The following is a 20,414-nucleotide window of genomic DNA, read 5'->3' as shown; positions in this document are numbered from 1 at the left end:
TTGGGCGATCTTGAAAATGATTGGACAGGCTTGTAACCAATGAGTGTGGCTTTCTAATGATACCCGACGTGGGGATGAGCGAATCAGGGATCTAGGTGAAAAGTCCCGAGCGAAAACAGGAAGAGAAAGAAACGCGGAATGCATTGTCTATGAGTCTATGAGAAAAAGTATAAAGTATAGTATTTTGGTTTGCAAAAAAAGTATGCAGTCCTCAAGTTCAAGTTCAAAAATGGCCATTTTTCGGCCCGCTTGTTAAGAGGTTAAATCCTTTGCTTGCATGTCGTGGCTTATAACCTTGTTGGTTATCGGGACCCCGTGCGCTGCCTGTCCGAAGCAGCAGCCCGGCTCGCTCGGGAGTCAGAACACAGACAGAAGAACTTCGACCACGAGACTCGGTAATTCGGCTAATGCGGCTAAGTAATCGATTACGCGGCCAGATGACTACTACTAACTGACAGATTTCTCCAAGCCACGTCACACGCGTGTTGTTCCCCCACCGTGTTCTTCCCGTGTCCGGTGGAGTGGCGGCAGCCGGCCATGCAGGGGGAGGTGTAGGTGATGCTGTTCTCTGAGCAGACCGGGTCCCACTCCTCCGCAGAGCAGGAGCAGCCTCTGTTGCACTCTGAGAAGAGCATGTCCCCGCTGTGCCACACCACGGGCGTCCTGGAAGACACATGCATCCATTTACCTCTCCCGTCACTCTCCATTGAATGCCATTCATTTATTGACCTCTCCTGTCATTCTCCATTGAATGTCATTCATTTACTGTATTTACCTCTCCTGCCATTCTCCATTGAATGTCATTCATTTACTGTATTTACCTCTCCTGTCATTCTCCATTGAATGTCATTCATTTACTGTATTTACCTCTCCTGTCATTCTCCATTGAATGCCATTCATTTATTTACTTCTCCTGCCATTCTTACTTATTTATTTATCATTATTATTATTATTATTATTATGTTGTTCCTATTTGTGAAAAAATCAATCATGCACTGTAATGTCAAATCACGTTCCATTTTGTACCTGTACCTGGTGAATAAAGAAATCTGAATCTGAATCTGGATCTGGATTCTCCATTGAATGCCATTCATTCATTCATGCACTCATTACAGTCATTTATTCAGTCAGTCATCTGTCCATACATCCATACATCCATCAATTCATCCATCCATCCATCCATCTATCCATTATAGACAGTTTCAATATTTCAAATGCATATTTAATATGTATGCCAAAGCATGCTTAAATGGATAAGTGGACTGCAAATATATATTGCTTTTATCCAAAGCGCTTTACAACTTATGCCTCACATTCACCCACTCACTCACACATTCACACATCGATGGCGGAGGCGACCATGCGAGGTGCCGACCTGCTCATCGGGAGCAGTTAGGGGTTAAGTGTCTCTCGCTCAAGGATACTTCAACACACTGCTGGGGGGAGCCGGAATCAAACTGGGAACGTTCAGATTACCAGACGACTGCTCTACTGTACCCCTTGAGCCACACCACTTAATTTGTGATCCTTTTTAAAAACTGGTGTACTTTTCTTTGGAATGTTTTCACACAATACTGTCTTTTAGACGTCTAATAATAGCTTCCAATGGCCAATGTCAAGTTCTGACACCTGAACACCTGGAAGTGTTAACCCTTTCACTGCCACACGACCGACGGTCGTAACCGGCTGTCGTGTGGCAGTGAAAGGGTTAACCTTCTGTGTGTCGTCGCAGTGAAAGGGTTAACCATTTGGGTCGTGCGGCGGTGAGCGGTTAATGGATTTGTGATCCAGTGCATGGAGTGGATAGTCAGTCTGCTCATTCACCTGCATCTTGGCCCACTCTGCTAACATCTTCCAAGTAAAACAAACAGTATACTCGAGTCTATTTTCTGAAAGTATCCTTTGCATACTTTAGTATACTTTTCATGTATTCAGGCAGTATACTAAGGTTGTGTTAAATTCACACCGCTAAGTTGTACTTAGTGTGGTAAAGGTTTTACTTAAGATATGCTTAAATTGAAATCACACTTTAGGGCGGCTAGGTGGTGTAGTGGGCAAGGCACTCGCCACCAGTGTGGAGACGCTAGGATTCGCGTGTTCGAATCCAGCTCTCCACATTGTTTTCAGTTTAGCTGGTCGTCCGCAGTAATACACATTGGCCGTATTACGGGGAGGGAAAACTGATGGGTGGGGATCGGGCGTTGTGGACAGCGACTCCTACAGGTCGGTTGGTGCGCCTGCGCAGTAGAATCAGGAAGTGTCGGGGGCAGCGTGAGCCTCCCACGCGTTACTCCTCGCCACTGAGAGATCGAGCTGCGCAGGTGAAAAGATGCGACTGCTGTTACCTCAAGTACCGGAGGGGACTTGTGCTATGTATGACTTAGTCCACATTGCAGCCGGCTTGTGGGAGGCAAGAAACAGCGTTCGTGACAGGGGAGGGTTGAATTGGATGATACGAAATTGGGATGGGAGAAAATATAGAAAAATGGGAGAAAAAGTGGATAAAAAAAAAATAAAAATTGAAATCACACTTTGACGTATTTTTTGCATTTTGCATACCAAAATAGTTAGGTAAATATCTAAACATTCTTTATTTTATTACACTATATTACCTTAATGACTATCATCATATTACAGTAAACATGTGCTTTGAATTAGTACATGAAAGCACATTATGAAGTATGAAAAAATACACCAAAAGTATAATCTCAGAAAAGTACATACAGTATGGGTAGAAATATACTTTTTAACAGTTTATATAAAAGAAATATATACTTTCAGTATGGACAAATATACAAAGTTTTGACTCGGGCTGGGCCATCTCTCTCCTCCACACTCACCCGTTATAGGAGGCCGTGAGTCCCGCCACGGGCACGTTGTCGCACTTGGTGCCGAACTGCAGGAGGAGGAGCAGGTAGGCCATGAAGGAGGTGGCGAAGAACAGCTGGGCTCCGGACACGACGCCCAGCCTGTAGCGCTTCATCAGCAGGCCCCCCAGGAAGGTCCCCACGGCCATGGCGGGCAGGTTCAGCATACCTGGGGGAGGACAGACACTGTTTTTTTTTTTTTTTTATTGCAAAACAAAAATTATTAAAAGTCAGTACTCAACACACAATGCATAATGAAACTAACAATTAAGGTGGCTAAAATGACATGCAAGTACAGAAACAGAAAACAAAAAAAAGTATATAATAATATTTTACCGTATACAGTGTATATCCAACGAAATTACCAATTATACAAATGCCTTATACAGGATATACCCCTAATACCTATTATCTAAAACCCTACACACATATGCTCCAGCTCGAACCCCCCCCTCCCGGACCCCTCCTTGGATAGTACCTCCATTATCCCTCGCTCCTAACCAGACACTACCATTATAAGCTAGCTTTTATTCTCTCCACCACTTCTAACCACATTGACATTTTGGATTCGTTGAGACCCAGAATTCTTGCTGTAGATATTTCTTGATAAATCACATCGAGATATGTAAGAAACCAAACCTTCCGGCACATTTTTTCCGGTTGAAACCAGCGTGATGCGATCAGTTTTTTAGCTACTGTGATACCCGATAAAACCAATCTCTTTAGCTGTGGATTTACTGCAAACTCAAAAACATCATTCAATAGTAATACAGAGGGGTGTACTGGTATATTCCAAGATACGAGTTTTGATAATTGATGGGTCACATCTTTCCAGAATGCCTTAACTGGTGGGCAGTCCCAATACATGTGCATAAATGTCCCTTCGTCTCCATTTGTACATTGGGAGCATTTTGAGTCTTGTTTAAGACCCATTCTGTTCAGTCTTATAGGAGTCAAGTATGTCCTGTGAATATAGTTAAGATTGATTTGTTGATGGTCCGGGTTCCTTGATGTAAGACGGACATTTGCCCATGCTCCTTGCCAATCAAAGTCACTTTCCAGGTCTGGTATATCCCTCCTCCAGACAGAGTCTAGTTGGAGGGTTTCATACGAGGACGTTAGTAATTGATAATAAAAACCTGAAACAAAACCTCTCGATGTCTCTCTTTCATAGAAGAATTTGTGGTATCTGTGGTGTTCAACTGGTATGTCTAATGGAACACCGTGAGACTTCAAACATATAGCAGTAACTGTATGTAAAAAAGCCATGTGGACCCGGTGAGATTAAACTTTGTGCATATTTCTCCATAACTACAAAAAACCCTGGTTGTTAAAAACATCCCCTAATGAGTGTATGCCTTGCTCTTCCCATATAGGGAATCTTATAGGACGTTTTTCAATTAAGAGTGCATTGTTATTGAATAAGGGAGTGTGATTATGCCATTTTTGTGGGTTAGGATATTTTTTTTGTGTTTCACGCCATATCCGGATCGCATGGGTAATTATGGGGCCAAATTTCCGCTCACAGTGCTTGATTGGTAGTTTAGTGTGTGCTATGTCCTTCAGTCTATGTGGGGCTACTATGTTTTCTTCCAATTTTCTCCAGGATACTAATGCTTGGGGATCAAACCATATTGTCAATGGTCTTAATGTGTACGCCTTAAAATATTGGAAAAAATCTGGAACTGCCATGCCACCGTCTGCTTTATTTCTCTGTGCGGTGGATCTTTTTATGCATGGTGGTTTGTTATTCCAAATAAATTTGTATGTGGAGGAGTGTAATATTTTCCAGTAACCCTCTGGAGCGGGTAACGGTAGCATTGAACTGATGAAGTTGATTCTAGGTAGTACATCCATCTTAACTATTGATACCCTTGCCTGTACTGAGTTTTTAAGTTTTGCCCACCTGTCCAGGTCGTCTTAAAGCACACGCTTTAAGATTGTATCCTAAGAGTATACAATCTTATCCTAATCCTAAGCACACGCAAGATTGTATATATATATATATATATATATATATATATATATATATATATATATATATATATATATATATATATATATATATATATATATATATAGTTATACGCACAACAATAGGCTGTACAAGTGTTAAAACAACAACATCATCATCATTCTTATCATCATCATTATTGTCATCATCATCAACAACAACAAAACACCAGTAAAGATCTATTCTATAGCATGCGCGCAGACACATACACACATACACAAACTTTTGGTGGGATGTGACTGTATACTGAATTAACACACTGTAGGCAAATGAGCTGCTGTGAAAGAAGAGAGGGAGGGACAGAAGAGAAAGAGAAGAGGAAGAAAAGAAGGGAAGGAAAGGGCCATTGAATTAAAACGTCTGCTGCAGGATTCTAACGCTGGCCACAGTCCAAGGCCTGCCAGCTTTGATGTTGATTGGAGCTAAAGTGCCCCTGCTTATGTTTTTACTAGTGCTGTCAGGCGATTAAAGAAATGTATCTAATTAATTACAGGATTTGTAATTAATTAATCGCACACACACACACACGCGCGCACACGCACGCACGCGCACGCACACGCACACACACGCACGCACACACGCACACACACACACACACTCACCTAAACACACTTTATATTTATTGATAAAGGATTTGCACTAAAACTCGTACACCTTACTGTAAATTGTACCTAAATTGTACCTCATCCCATTTCTGCTTTGCACTATATAGTATTGTATATTAGTACACTGCATAGTATATTGTATATTATATGGTAACTCAGTTACGTCTATTCTGCACCGAACATTGTACATAATGTCTATACTGAACACTGTGACCTCATTTTCTACTTCTAATTTACATGCTATACTATGTTATTATTTTGTACTTATCTTGTCTATAGCACAGTCTCTGGAGCGTAACAGTAAGCAGCATTTTGTATAAAAGTATTCTATACTTCTGTATGACAACTATTAAAGAAACTTGAACTTGAAACACACACACACACACTTCCTAAGTGTTCCTAAATGTCCGCCATCTTTGTGCCTGAATGTCACCTCTGAGGAAGTTGGCCCGGGAGGCCGACTGTCCAAACTGCTGCTCCATGTACTTGGCCTTGAAGGTGAAGAGGCCGATGAGGGAGTTAAACATCAGGACGTTCCCACAGAGGAGCAGGAAGTAGGAGGGCGTTCCCAACAGCCGCTTCAGGGAGGGGAGGAACCCTGGGAAGAGACGTTCAGCCAATGAGACGAGCCAGAGATTATCCCTGGGAGAAGATTGTTATTGACAACACTACACACTACACGCTACACACTACACGCTACACGATACACGCTACACGCTACACACTACACACTACACACTACACACTACACACTACACGCTACACGCTACACGATACACGCTACACGCTACACGCTACACACTACACGCTACACGCTACACGCTACACGCTACACACTACACACTACACGATACACGCTAAACGCTACACACTACACTACACTACACACTACACACTACACGCTACACGCTACACACTACACACTACACACTACACTACACGCTACACTATACACACTACACGCTACACGCTACACGCTACACACCCCACACTACACGCTACACACTACACTACACACTACACACTACACGCTACACACTACACGCTACACACTACACACTACACGCTACACGCTACACGCTACACGATACACACTACACGCTACACGATACACGCTACACGCTACACACTACACTACACGCTACACGCTACACACTACACTACACACTACACACTACACTACACACTACACTATACACACTACACGCTACACGCTACACACTACACTACACACTACACGCTACACGCTACACACTACACACTACACTACACTACACACTACACACTACACTACACTATACACACTACACGCTACACGCTACACACTACACACTACACGCTACACGCTACACACTACACGCTACACACTACACACTACACGCTAAACGCTACACACTACACTACACACTACACACTACACTACACACACTACACGCTACACACTACACGCTACACGCTACACGCTAAACGCTACACACTACACTACACTACACACTACACGCTACACGCTAAACGCTACACACTACACACTACACACTACACACTACACTACACACTACACTACACACTACACGCTACACGCACGCTACACGCTACACTATACACGCTACACGCTACACGCTACACACTACACACTACACGCTACACACTACACTACACTACACACTACACGCTACACGCTACACACTACACTACACTACACACTACACGCTACACGCTACACACTACACTACACACTACACACTACACGCTACACGCTACACTATACACGCTACACGCTAAACGCTACACACTACACACTACACACTACACTACACACTACACGCTACACACTACACACTACACACTACACACTACACGCTACACGCTACACACTACACACTACACGCTACACACTACACGCTACACACTACACACTACACGCTACACACTACACGCTACACGCTACACACTACACGATACACGCTACACGCTACACACTACACTACACACTACACTACACGCTACACTATACACACTACACACTACACGCTACACGCTACACGCTACACTACACACTACACACTACACGCTACACTATACACACTACACGCTACACACTACACTACACTAGACACTACACGCTACACGCTACACACTACACTATACACGCTACACACTACACACTACACGCTACACGCTACACACTACACTACACACTACACACTACACTACACACGCTACACGCTACACGCTAAACGCTACACACTACACACTACACTACACGCTACACGCTACACGCTACACACTACACACTACACTACACACTACACGCTACACGCTACACACTACACTACACTACACACTACACTACACACTACACACTACACTACACTATACACGCTACACGCTACACACTACACTACACACTACACACTACACACTACACTACACGCTACACGCTACACACTACACTACACACTACACACTACACTACACACTACACACTACACGCTACACTATACACGCTACACGCTACACACTACACACTACACACTACACGCTACACACTACACGATACACGCTACACGCTACACACTACACACTACACTACACACTACACTACACGCTACACTATACACACTACACACTACACGCTACACTACACACTACACACTACACTACACGCTACACTATACACACTACACGCTACACACTACACACTACACACTACACACTACACTACACGCTACACGCTACACACTACACGCTACACTATACACGCTACACACTACACACTACACGCTACACGCTACACACTACACTACACACTACACTACACACTACACACTACACTACACACGCTACACGCTACACGCTAAACGCTACACACTACACACTACACGCTACACGCTACACGCTACACACTACATACTACACTACACACTACACACTACACGCTACACGCTACACACTACACTACACTACACACTACACACTACACACTACACTATACACGCTACACGCTACACACTACACGCTACACGCTACACACTACACACTACACACTACACACTACACGCTACACGCTACACGCTACACACTACACACTACACACTACACGCTACACGCTACACGCTACACACTACACACTACACGCTACACACTACACACTACACACTACACGCTACACGCTACACGCTACACACTACACACTACACTACACACTACACACTACACTACACACTACACACTACACACTACACACTACACACTACACACTACACTACACAATACACACTACACACTACACACTACATGCTACACACTACCAGGGGTGTAAAAAGTACCCAGAAATTATACTTAAGTGAAAGTATGGGTACCGTCTCAAAATCGGACTCAAGTAAAAGTCAAAGTATCTGGCTAAAAACACACTTGAGTAAAAGTTAAAAAGTCCTACTTTTAAATGTACTTAAGTACTAAAAAGTAAAAGTTTTTTTTTTTTAAAGGGATAGACCAGGGGCCTCAAACTCATTCCATCATGGGCCAAGTTTTCATTTTTATGCACTTCTCCATTGAAGGTAAACTAACATGGACGGCATTCACATCACAGCCTGAATAATATCACAATATTAACCACAGCATACTGGATTATCCTGAATAATATCACAATATTAACCACAGCATAGTGCGGATCCGACTGTCTATTCTTCTGATAGCAGGTGTTTAATCAAAGATCCCCGCTTTCTAGTGTTGCACAAGGACCAATCAGCATGGGTATGGGCGGGTTCATTTTCCATTGATGGGGATTTGATTGGCTGTTTACCTGTGGTCGCAGGATTAATAACATTAACGTTAGTTCGGCCAGATAAACAATTAAAATATACTAATTAAAATGGTTGGACCTGTGAGATTTGTACTTTGTACTTTGTAGGTCTCCATTTTAAATGTAAGGAGTAAAAAGTATGTTTTTTTTCTCTGAAATGTAATGGAGTAAATGTACAAAGTATACAAACCTAATAATACTCGAGTAAAGTACAAATCCCCCAAAACAGTACTTAAGTATTGTAACGAAGTACAATTACTCAAGTACTTTACACCCCTGCACACTACACACTACACGCTACACTACACAGCAATGGTTGGGATGAGAATGTACTAATGCAGGGATTTTCCCCAACCCTTTTTGATGCAAATGTCACAAGGTTGAAACCTTGCAATGGTAGCTCCTTGGTGTAAACTCACTCCTAAGTTAAATACACCCCCACGTTGCCACTTGAATTGGGTTCCTTTTCAGGTGTCAGAATGGATAAGACCGCCGTGGTCACATAATAAATAAACATAATAATGTGGTAACTTCAAAACAGAGAGTTTGCCGTTTGTTTTCTGGACAGTGACATGTTGAATCAAACGCGGACTTTGAGTAGAAATAACGACTTGGAAGTTCCTCTCACTATCCACTCATTCGACCGGCCGTGATGTATAGCTAGTGTCGCGAAGCATTGCATATTATTACATCCAGGGACGAGCGACTGTGACCCCAGGATTTAACACACCCTGGAATAACTAGAATGACATTTCTTTCACACCGTACTGTAGAGGCTATACCTTTAGCGAGGTCAGAGAGTTTGACGTCGTGGTGGTTGTTGTTGTTGTTAACGGCCTCTTCTTCTGACCCGTCCTGGGCGTCACGGTCGGGGGGTGACCTCCTCTCCTCTCCCCCCTGCTTGGGCAGCGAGCGGGGCAGAAACCAGAAGGGGATGCCTGCCACCAGCAGGATGGCAGAGGACACCAGGAAGCCCACCCACCAAGCGCCCACCCAGCGGGCATCTTTAGGGGTGATGGTCACACTGTCTGATGGGGAGACATGCAGGTGGGTCACAATAGAGGCCTTTCACAGAATGTTTAGAATGTTAACATGGCCCACCCGCATTTCACTGTATGCCCTGGTATGTACAGTATGTGACAAATAAACCTCTTGAATCTTGAATCTTGAATCTAATAGATGGGAAATACATCAACAAAGATTTTTATAAGCTAGTGTCTTATTACTGGATCTTGTAAAGTCACAGTGGAACACCAGGGCCTAATATCATGCGTTTGACCTACTCTACTGCACAGATATTAAGCGTTTCCGTTTGCTATGTTAAGTTGTTTAGTTGTACCTTTATGAATCCCCTTGGGGACATTCGACCTCTGTATTTGACCCATCCTATAACTATTATGAGCAGTGGGCACTCGGGGAGGCCAGTTGTAACGCTGGCAGGAAACCTAGCATGTAAACTCCATATATCGAAAGGCCCCCCTGCTGTGAGGCAACCGTGTTAACCACTGCGCCACCGTGCCACCATACAGCAGCACAAATAAAGGCACTGCTGGGATTCGAACCCAGGATCTCCACAGCACCAGAGAAAGCTATTTGTTGGCTGTTGTTGAAAATGGTTACCGGTGTTCAGGGGTGTAAAGTACTTGAGTAATTGTACTTCGTTACAATACTTAAGTACTGTTTTTGGGGATTTGTACTTTACTCGAGTATTATTAGGTTTGTCTACTTGTACTTTTACTCAATTACATTTCAGAAAAAAAAACATACTTTTTACTCCTTACATTTAAAATGCAGACCTACAAAGTACAAAGTACAAATCTCGCAGGTCCAACCATTTTAATTAGTATATTTGTTTCTCTGGCTGAACTAACATTAACGTTATTAATCCTGCAGCCGCACTTTATTTAAAAACAGCCAATCAAATCTCCATCAATGGAAAATGAACCCGCCCATACCCATGCTGATTGGTCCTTGTGCAAGACCAGAAAGCGGGGGATCTTTGATTAAACAGCTGCTATCAGAAGAATAGACAGTCCGAACAAAAAGTTTTTACTTTTACTTTTTAGTACTTAAGTACATTTTAAAGTAGAAACTTTTTGACTTTTACTCAAGTGTGTTTTTAGCCAGTTACTCTGACTTTTACTTGAGTACAATTTTGAGACGCTACCCATACTTTCACTTAAGTATCATTTCTGGGTACTTTTTACACCCCTGCCGGTGTTACAGGCAGTCAAGAAGGAACAGAGACAAAATACACAAGCATTCTGTGCAAAGCCTGTATTGTATCAACCACAAGCTGAATCTGTAGAGACCCCACAAAGGGCTGGCAAAACCTCACTTGAGCGTGTGTTTCTAGGAGAGAGACAGTGAGCAGTTGTTGAAAGGTGTCCAGTCTGCCGGAAAGTACTCGAAGAAGAAGAAGAAGAAATTACACCGTGGGGCCAAGAAAGTCTCCTTCCACGTTGATACTGCGTTATGGTGAGTCAACCTATGATTATATACCCGCCGTGGACCTGAGTCACCTGACCCTATCTCTCTTTCTCTCTCTCTGGAGCCAAACTGGTCGACTAGCTAATAATAATAATAATAATTTATAATAATAATAATAATACTACTAGTAGCTAACTGTGTGAGCTAACTGTTAGCCAGTTAGATGTTTAGCGTCAGCTGGGAACGTTCGTTTGATGCTATCAGTTAGCCTTGAGAATAGCAGGCCCTTTGACAGAAGATGTAGTCGGGCCTGCACCATGACAAGGCTCTGGCCATAGCTTCTTTTTGTCCCGCCAGCGAGAGGCCTTTCGTCAACGTGGAGACCTGTGTTGCGGCCTTTCGCCCTGCGTTCCTCGTGCAGGTAACTTGGATTAATGAAAATGTCATGACATTACCCCACTCTTCCTTCCTTCCCCTCCCGAATGTTTTGTTAATAACGATGTTTTTTTCCAGGCAAAACATAGGCTACTTCACAACATTTGGAGATACGACATGTGCTGTGTGTGAATGGTCGTTTGTGTAGCTTGGGTAGCGTTGGGCCATTGGCCAAAGCTGTGTGTGGCCTGGTGTCACAGTACCTGGCTAGCCTATTTAGCTGATGTCGGCCATTGGCTCCTTGCTGCTTTGGTTTCTCTGGTATAGACCCTCTTCTTGTTGGATTTAAGTGTTGATCTTTGTCCTTTTGAATCTGTCATACATGCTCTAGTCTCTCTCTAACACACACACACATGACAAACACACATGTTCTCTCTCTCTCTCTCTCTCTCTCTCTCTCTCTTTCTAACACACACAGTCTGCCTATGGCGGCCTTTCTCGATGGCTAGGCTGTGCTCAAGGATCTTCAGTCACAGTGCTCAGGTATTCTGCCACTGTGTACTCTCTGTTTAGGGCCAAATAGCATTTCAATTTCTTTCCAATGTGTGTCTCTCTCTCTCTCTCTCTCTCTCTCTCTCTCTCTCTTGGATTTAAGTGTTGATCTTTGTCCTTTTGAATCTGTCATACATGCTCTAGTCTCTCTCTAACACACACACACACATGACAAACACACATGTGCTCTCTCTCTCTCTCTCTCTCTCTTTCTAACACACACAGTCTGCCTATGGCGGCCTTTCTCGATGGCTAGGCTGTGCTCAAGGATCTTCAGTCACAGTGCTCAGGTATTCTGCCACTGTGTACTCTCTGTTTAGGGCCAAATAGCATTTCAATTTCTTTCCAATGTGTGTCTCTCTCTCTCTCTCTCTGTACACTGTATATTGACTGTAGAACGGGAGCTCTCTCTCGCTCTCTCTTTTGCTATATGTTGACTGTATCATGCCCCGCCTCGGGCAGCGCTATTATTTAAGAATATGTTGACTGTATAAAAAAAAAATATATATATATATATATATATATATATATATATATATATAATTTTTTTTTTTTTTTTTTACTTTTGGGGGGGGGGGGGGGGGGGGGGGGGGGCTCGCGTTAAATCTTGCACAGGGCCTCGCATTTCTCCCAGGCGGCCCTGCATGCACCATAGACATTCATGTTATGAGTGGGCGTGCTGCCTGTGACATGATGGCCGCCGGTGAACTACGCTGAAGACAATGCCTTGCACCATCTAGTTATATATATCTATGTGTTTGTTGGTATCTTGGTTGGTATCTTGGTTGGTTTGTTGGTATCTTGGTTGGTATCCATCTTCTCCAGAGTCGGACAAGAAGGATAGATACCAATTTCCTCTCTGTGCGTTCAGTAGAAAGTATACAGCCTGACTGATTTCACATCTGTATTGGCCGATATTATAATAATAATAATAAACTTTATTTGTTTCGCACCTTTCATACCAGAATTGCAGCTCACAGCAGTAAGAAAGAGACAGGCGTACTGCTACTTTAGTGGGTCTGCTTGGGCGGCCTGCCCAGCTAGATTAAGATCCATTTACAAGCTGCCTCTCTGCCCCTCTCTCTCCCCAGGTCCCTGCTCTCTGTCTCAGCTGTGTCGTTTCTCTGTACGTCGCTGCCTGGGAAGGAGCCGCCTCCACGGAGTCTCTGGCCTGCCGCTGCCCCACGCCCTCCAGAGCTTCCTCCTCTCCCAGTGACATCATGGTGACATCATGGTGACATCACGCTGCCCCACGCCCTCCAGAGCTTCCTCCTCTCCCAGTGACATCATGGTGACATCATGGTGACATCACGCTGCCCCACGCCCTCCAGAGCTTCCTCCTCTCCTAGTGACATCATGGTGACATCACGCTGCCCCACGCCCTCCAGAGCTTCCTCCTCTCCTAGTGACATCATGGTGACATCATGGTGACATCATGGTGACATCACGCTGCCCCACGCCCTCCAGAGCTTCCTCCTCTCCTAGTGACATCATGGTGACATCACGCTGCCCCACGCCCTCCAGAGCTTCCTCCTCTCCCAGTGACATCATGGTGACATCATGGTGACATCATGGTGACATCATGGTGACATCACGCTGCCCCACGCCCTCCAGAGCTTCCTCCTCTCCCAGTGACATCATGGTGACATCATGGTGACATCACGCTGCCCCACGCCCTCCAGAGCTTCCTCCTCTCCCAGTGACATCATGGTGACATCACGCTGCCCCACGCCCTCCAGAGCTTCCTCCTCTCCCAGTGACATCATGGTGACATCACGCTGCCCCACGCCCTCCAGAGCTTCCTCCTCTCCCAGTGACATCATGGTGACATCACGCTGCCTCGTGCCCTCAACAACTTCCTCTACCGATGACATCACTGTGACATCACAGTGCGCCGTGTCCAACATGGCCTCCTGTGTTTTTAACAGGAACAGAGTAGCTGCTTTCAGTGTTTTTAACTTTGTTTTTACGAGTTCCTATTGGAACTGGATTTGGTTTCCCGCCCCTACGTGCGGTCATAGAAAACCAAAGGGACATCTATCAGGATGACCGTGAGGAGAATTGTAGGGCAAAATAACTGAGAGGGCATACATACCCTCATCTTGCACCTTGTTGCCCATATGCACATGGCCAGAGTTAATTATATTGTATATTGTTTACACTGCCTTTTTATTCTATTTTTACTTACATTTACATTTACATTTACATTTAGTCATTTAGCTGACGCTTTTATCCAAAGCGACTTACAAGTTCTGTGCGACAAGACAGCAAGAAGGGTATAACTCTATCAGCTGAGTAACAATGTTCATCAAAGTGTTGCGTGTTACAGTGTAGGTTAGTTTATTAGGACAAGTGCATGACATTAAGGTTAGTCGGGGTTAGATTTTTTTTTTTTTTTTTTTTTTATCATTTCAGATAATGGTTGAAGAAGTGAGTCTTTAGTCGACGGCGAAAGATTGGACGGGATTCGGCTGTCCTAACTGGGATGGGTAGTTCATTCCACCATTGTGGGGCAAGGACTGAGAATAGGCGGCTTCTCTTTGATGACCCTCCGGGAGCTTGGATAGGAGTAGATCTGAGGCGGCCAGAAGACGCAGAGCGTAGGGGTCTTGAGGGTGTGTAGTTAGAGACCATTGACCGGAGGTAGGCGGGAGCGGTTCCCTTTGCCGCACGGTATGCTAGGTCGAGGGCCTTGAAGCGGATACGTGCAGCAATGGGGAGCCAGTGCAGGTCCCTAAGAAGTGGGGTGACATGGGCTGACTTCGGTAGGTTTGAGATCAGGCGGGCCGCTGCATTTTGAATGAGTTGAAGAGGCTTGGTGGCAGTGGCCGGGAGGCCAGCTAGCAGTGCGTTGCAGTAGTCGAGGCGGGAGATGACTGTTGATTGGACGAGGAGTTGGGTGGCTTCTTTTGTCAGGAAGGGGCGTATCCTTCTGACGTTGCTCAGGAGGAATCTGCAGGTTCTGGTTGTCGCTGCGATGTGAGCAGAGAAGTTCAACTGGTCGTCGAGGACAACACCAAGGTTCTTGGCGGTCGGCGACGCGGTCACAGCTGCATTCTCGACTGTGATGGAGAGGTCGGTCAGGGGGGAGGATTTGGCCGGCAGGTGGAGCAATTCTGTTTTGCTTAGGTTCAGTTTGAGGTGGTTGGTCGTCATCCAGGCGGAGATGTCGGACAGACAGGCCGAGATCCGCTCAGAGACGTGGATATCTGAGGGAGGGAAGGAGAGGAAGAGTTGAGTATCATCGGCATAACAATGATATGAGAAGCCATGAGATGTGATAATGTTACCCAGTGATTTAGTGTAGAGGGAGAAGAGAAGGGGTCCTAGGAGCGAGCCCTGGGGGACACCCGTCCGGAGGGGGCGGGTGGCCGACAGAGTCCCTCTCCATGACACTTGGTAGGAGCGGTCATTGAGGTATGATGTCAGCCATGTCAGCGCAGATCCAGCCACTCCCATTCCTGCGAGGGCCGCGAGGAGGATCTGATGGTTGACTGTGTCGAAGGCTGCAGATAGATCTAGGAGAATCAGGACAGAGGAGAGGCCTTTCGCTTTTGCTAAGTGAAGTGCCTCTGTGACCGCAATGAGGGCCGTTTCTGTGGAGTGGCCAGTCCGGAAGCCAGACTGATTGGGGTCTAGGAGGTCATTCTGTAAGAGATAAGCAGTAAGTTGGTTGGATACAGCACGTTCAAGTGTTTTAGAAAGGAAGGAGAGAAGAGAGACAGGGCGATAGTTGGCTATGACGGTGGGGTTCAGGGTTGGTTTTTTTATGAGGGGCGTGACTCTGGCTTGTTTTAGGGAGGTGGGGACCACCCCCGAGTTGAGTGAGGAGTTGATGGTTGCAGTTAGGAATGGGAGGATGTCCGGTGCTATGGTCTGGAGGAGTGGGGAGGGTAGCTGGTCCAGCTGGCATGTAGTCGGACGGTTCGACGTTACCAGTGTCAGGGTCTCGGCTTCTGTAATGGGAGAGAAAGATGACAGAGTGAAGGATGAGGTTCTCGATTCAGCGTTTGGAATGGGTGGGGGTTGGGAGAAGGAGCTGCGGATGTTCTCCACTTTTTCCTCAAAGAAGATCGCAAAGTCTTCGGCAGAAAAAGATGAGGGAGGAGGAGGTGGGGGGGGGAGTGAGGAGGGAGGACATGGTAGCATGCAGTTTGCGAAGATTCTTGGCAGAGGCCTCGATCCTATGGTGAAAGAAAGAAGCTTTGGCATTAGTAATGGTTTTGGAGAATGTTAACAAGAGGTTGTGATATGTGTCGATGTCAGCAGTGAGGCGTGACTTTCTATACTTCCTCTCAGCCGCTCTCAGGACCTGTCTTTGTTCTCTCACTGCATCCGTCAGCCATGGACTGGGTGGGGAACGGCGGGCAGGTTTCTCAACGAGGGGACAGAGCTTGTCGAAGGAGGTTGCAAGGGCTGAGAGGAGGGTGGAGGTTGCCATCTCTGTGGGGAGAGCAGAGAAGGTGTCACTCAAAGGTAGAGCGGATATTATGTCAGAGGAGAGGGTGGAGGGGGATAGGGAGGGCAGGTTGCGTCTGAGTGAGACGGTTTGAGTTGGGGTGAAGACTTTTCGGTTAAGCATGAGAGTTAGTGAGAAGGATATGAAGGAATGGTCAGATACATGTAGGGGAGTTACCGTGGTGTTAATGATGCTGGAGTTACGGGAAAATATGAGATCCAAGGAGTTGCCTGCTTTGTGGGTGGGAGGCATGGCAGTGGGAGTCCACAATTTTTTTTTAATTCGTTTTTTGACCAATAAAACATTTCGTTTTTCTTTTCTCACAATTCCAAAATGTTTGATATTCTAGTCTTTGTGGAAACAGCAGAGAGAAAGAGCCTCAAGTCATAAAGAAAGATAAACCGTGTGAATCAACCCTGGGTCTGTTACATGTCCAGATAGTGAATGTCGTCTATTAAACCGTCCCGGCCGGCAGGAGATCCAGTTACACAAACACACGGTGATGTGTAGATAGCGGTGCTATTAAATAGGAGGTAAGTAATAGGAATATAGAAGGGGACATGACATGATATCTATCTCATTTGTCACAAGAGCCGGGAGCTCTTCCAGCCCGTTCAAAGAACGCTTGCACCAGTGTTTTGGTTCTTCAGTGATATTGGAGGCAGAACATTTTGGCATTAGTTAGTATACTAAGTAAGCATGCTAGTGCACTGTAAACCCGCATGTTCAAAATAATCAATTAGTTTGAGTAGGGTATACTCAATATTCTATGAAAGTTCTACTAACTTGAATGTCTTGAGTTCGTGTGACGTGTTCTTATGTTTTGAGTAAATAAAACTCATAGTTTTTGATTGACTTGGAACTATTCACTTATTAAGTAAGTATAATGTAAAAGCATAACTTAAGTACAACTTAAGATAATTAAGTAGATACAGACTGTAAACCGCATTATGTTTTGAGTAAATAAAACTCATAGTTTTTGATTGACTTGGAATTATTCACTTATTAAGTAAGTATAATGTAAAAGCATAACTTAAGTACAACTTAAGATAATTAAGTAGATACAGACTGTAAACCGCATTATGTTTTGAGTAGATAAAACTCATAGTTTTTGATTGACTTGGAACTATTCACTTATTAAGTAAGTATAATGTAAAAGCATAACTTAAGTACAACTTAAGATAATTAAGTAGATACAGACTGTAAACCGCATTATGTTTTGAGTAAATAAAACTCATAGTTTTTGATTGACTTGGAATTATTCACTTATTAAGTAAATATAATGTAAAAGCATAACTTAAGTACAACTTAAGATAATTAAGTAGATACAGACTGTAAACCGCATTATGTTTTGAGTAAATAAAACTCGTAGTTTTTGATTGACTTGGAACTATTCACTTATTAAGTAAGTATAATGTAAAAGCATAACTTAAGTACAACTTAAGATAATTAAGTAGATACAGACTGTAAACTGCATTATGTTTTGAGTAAATAAAACTCATAGTTTTTGATTGACTTGGAATTATTCACTTATTAAGTAAGTATAATGTAAAAGCATAACTTAAGTACAACTTAAGATAATTAAGTAGATACAGACTGTAAACCGCATTATGTTTTGAGTAAATAAAACTCATAGTTTTTGATTGACTTGGAATTATTCACTTATTAAGTAAGTATAATGTAAAAGCATAACTTAAGTACAACTTAAGATAATTAAGTAGATACAGACTGTAAACCGCATTATGTTTTGAGTAAATAAAACTAATAGTTTTTGATTGACTTGGAACTATTCATTATTAAGTAAGTATAATGTAAAAGCATAACTTAAGTACAACTTTATTAACAGATTGCAGAATGGGTATAGAGGTGTGATAGGTGTGAGAGGTGTGATATGTGGGATTGGTGTGAGAGGTGTGATAGGTGTGATAGGTGTGAGAGGTGTGAGAGGTGTGATAGGTGTGATAGGTGTGAGAGGTGTGATAGGTGTGATAGGTGTGAGAGGTGTGATAGGTGTGAGAGGTGTGATAGGTGTGATAGGTGTGAGAGGTGTGATAGGTGTGATAGGTGTGAGAGGTGTGATAGGTGTGAGAGGTGTGCTAGGTGTGAGAGGAGTGATAGGTGTGAGAGGTGTGAGAGGTGTGATAGGTGTGATAGGTGTGATAGGTGTGAGAGGTGTGATAGGTGTGAGAGGTGTGATAGGTGTGATAGGTGTGAGAGGAGTGATAGGTGTGAGAGGTGTGATAGGTGTGAGAGGTGTGAGAGGTGTGATAGGTGTGATAGGTGTGAGAGGTGTGATAGGTGGGATCGGTGTGAGAGGTGTGAGAGGTGTGATAGGTGTGAGAGGTGTGATAGGTGTGAGAGGTGTGATAGGTGTGATAGGTGTGATAGGTGTGAGAGGTGTGATAGGTGTGATAGGTGTGAGAGGTGTGATAGGTGTGAGAGGTGTGATAGGTGTGATAGGTGTGATAGGTGTGAGAGGTGTGATAGGTGTGATAGGTGTGATAGGTGTGAGAGGTGTGATAGGTGTGATAGGTGTGAGAGGTGTGAGAGGTGTGATAGGTGTGAGATGTGTGAGAGGTGTGATAGGTGTGAGAGGTGTGATAGGTGTGAGAGGTGTGATAGGTGTGATAGGTGTGAGAGGTGTGATAGGTGTGAGAGGTGTGATAGGTGTGAGAGGTGTGATAGGTGTGAGAGGTGTGATAGGTGTGAGAGGTGTGATAGGTGGGATCGGTGTGAGAGGTGTGATAGGTGTGATAGGTGGGATCGGTGTGAGAGGTGTGATAGGTGTGAGAGGTGTTAGCTTTTTATGGGTTTTCTTGCTAATGTCCTGTCATGCCTCCGGTCTAGCGGATACGGTGACGCGTCATACATGAGTCATACAGGCATACATGCATATAGTTGCATATAGCATGTTCTCAATGAAGATATGACCTGTGCCTGTATAATGACACGGTTGGTATCTATGACCTGTGCCTGTATGCTAGCATGACACGGTTGGTATCTATGACCTGTGCCTGTATGCTAGCATGACATGGTTGGTATCTATGACCTGTGCCTGTATGCTAGCATGACACGGTTGGTATCTATGACCTGTGCCTGTATGCTAGCATGACATGGTTGGTATCTATGACCTGTGCCTGTATGCTAGCATGACATGGTTGGTATCTATGACCTGTGCCTGTATGCTAGCATGACATGGTTGGTATCTATGACCTGTGCCTGTATGCTAGCATGACATGGTTGGTATCTATGACCTGTGCCTGTATGCTAGCATGACATGGTTGGTATCTATGACCTGTGCCTGTAT

General features: G+C 44.3%; 1 protein-coding gene across 1 annotated transcript in view; it reads right to left on the bottom strand.

Moving 5' to 3' along the window:
* LOC311247532 (solute carrier organic anion transporter family member 1C1-like) overlaps window positions 1-14,199 on the bottom strand; it is a gene marked incomplete at both ends in the record, with an annotated part of 38,127 nt that extends 23,928 nt beyond the window's left edge. Inside the window, 5 exons of the mRNA XM_084338574.1 lie at window positions 498-663; window positions 2,841-3,036; window positions 5,920-6,084; window positions 10,074-10,319; window positions 14,097-14,199. Of these exons, the coding sequence (XP_084194700.1) occupies window positions 498-663; window positions 2,841-3,036; window positions 5,920-6,084; window positions 10,074-10,319; window positions 14,097-14,199 (876 nt within the window). The remainder of the gene's footprint in view (window positions 1-497; window positions 664-2,840; window positions 3,037-5,919; window positions 6,085-10,073; window positions 10,320-14,096) is intronic.
* Window positions 14,200-20,414: the final 6,215 nt, after the last annotated feature.

Source organism: Notolepis coatsorum, assembly GCF_963971535.1.
Source record: "Notolepis coatsorum genome assembly, contig: SCAFFOLD_403, whole genome shotgun sequence".
Lineage (NCBI taxonomy): Eukaryota > Metazoa > Chordata > Actinopteri > Aulopiformes > Paralepididae > Notolepis > Notolepis coatsorum.
The sequence above is the reverse complement of the archived record's forward strand: the minus strand, read 5'-3'. Positions and strand labels throughout refer to the sequence as shown.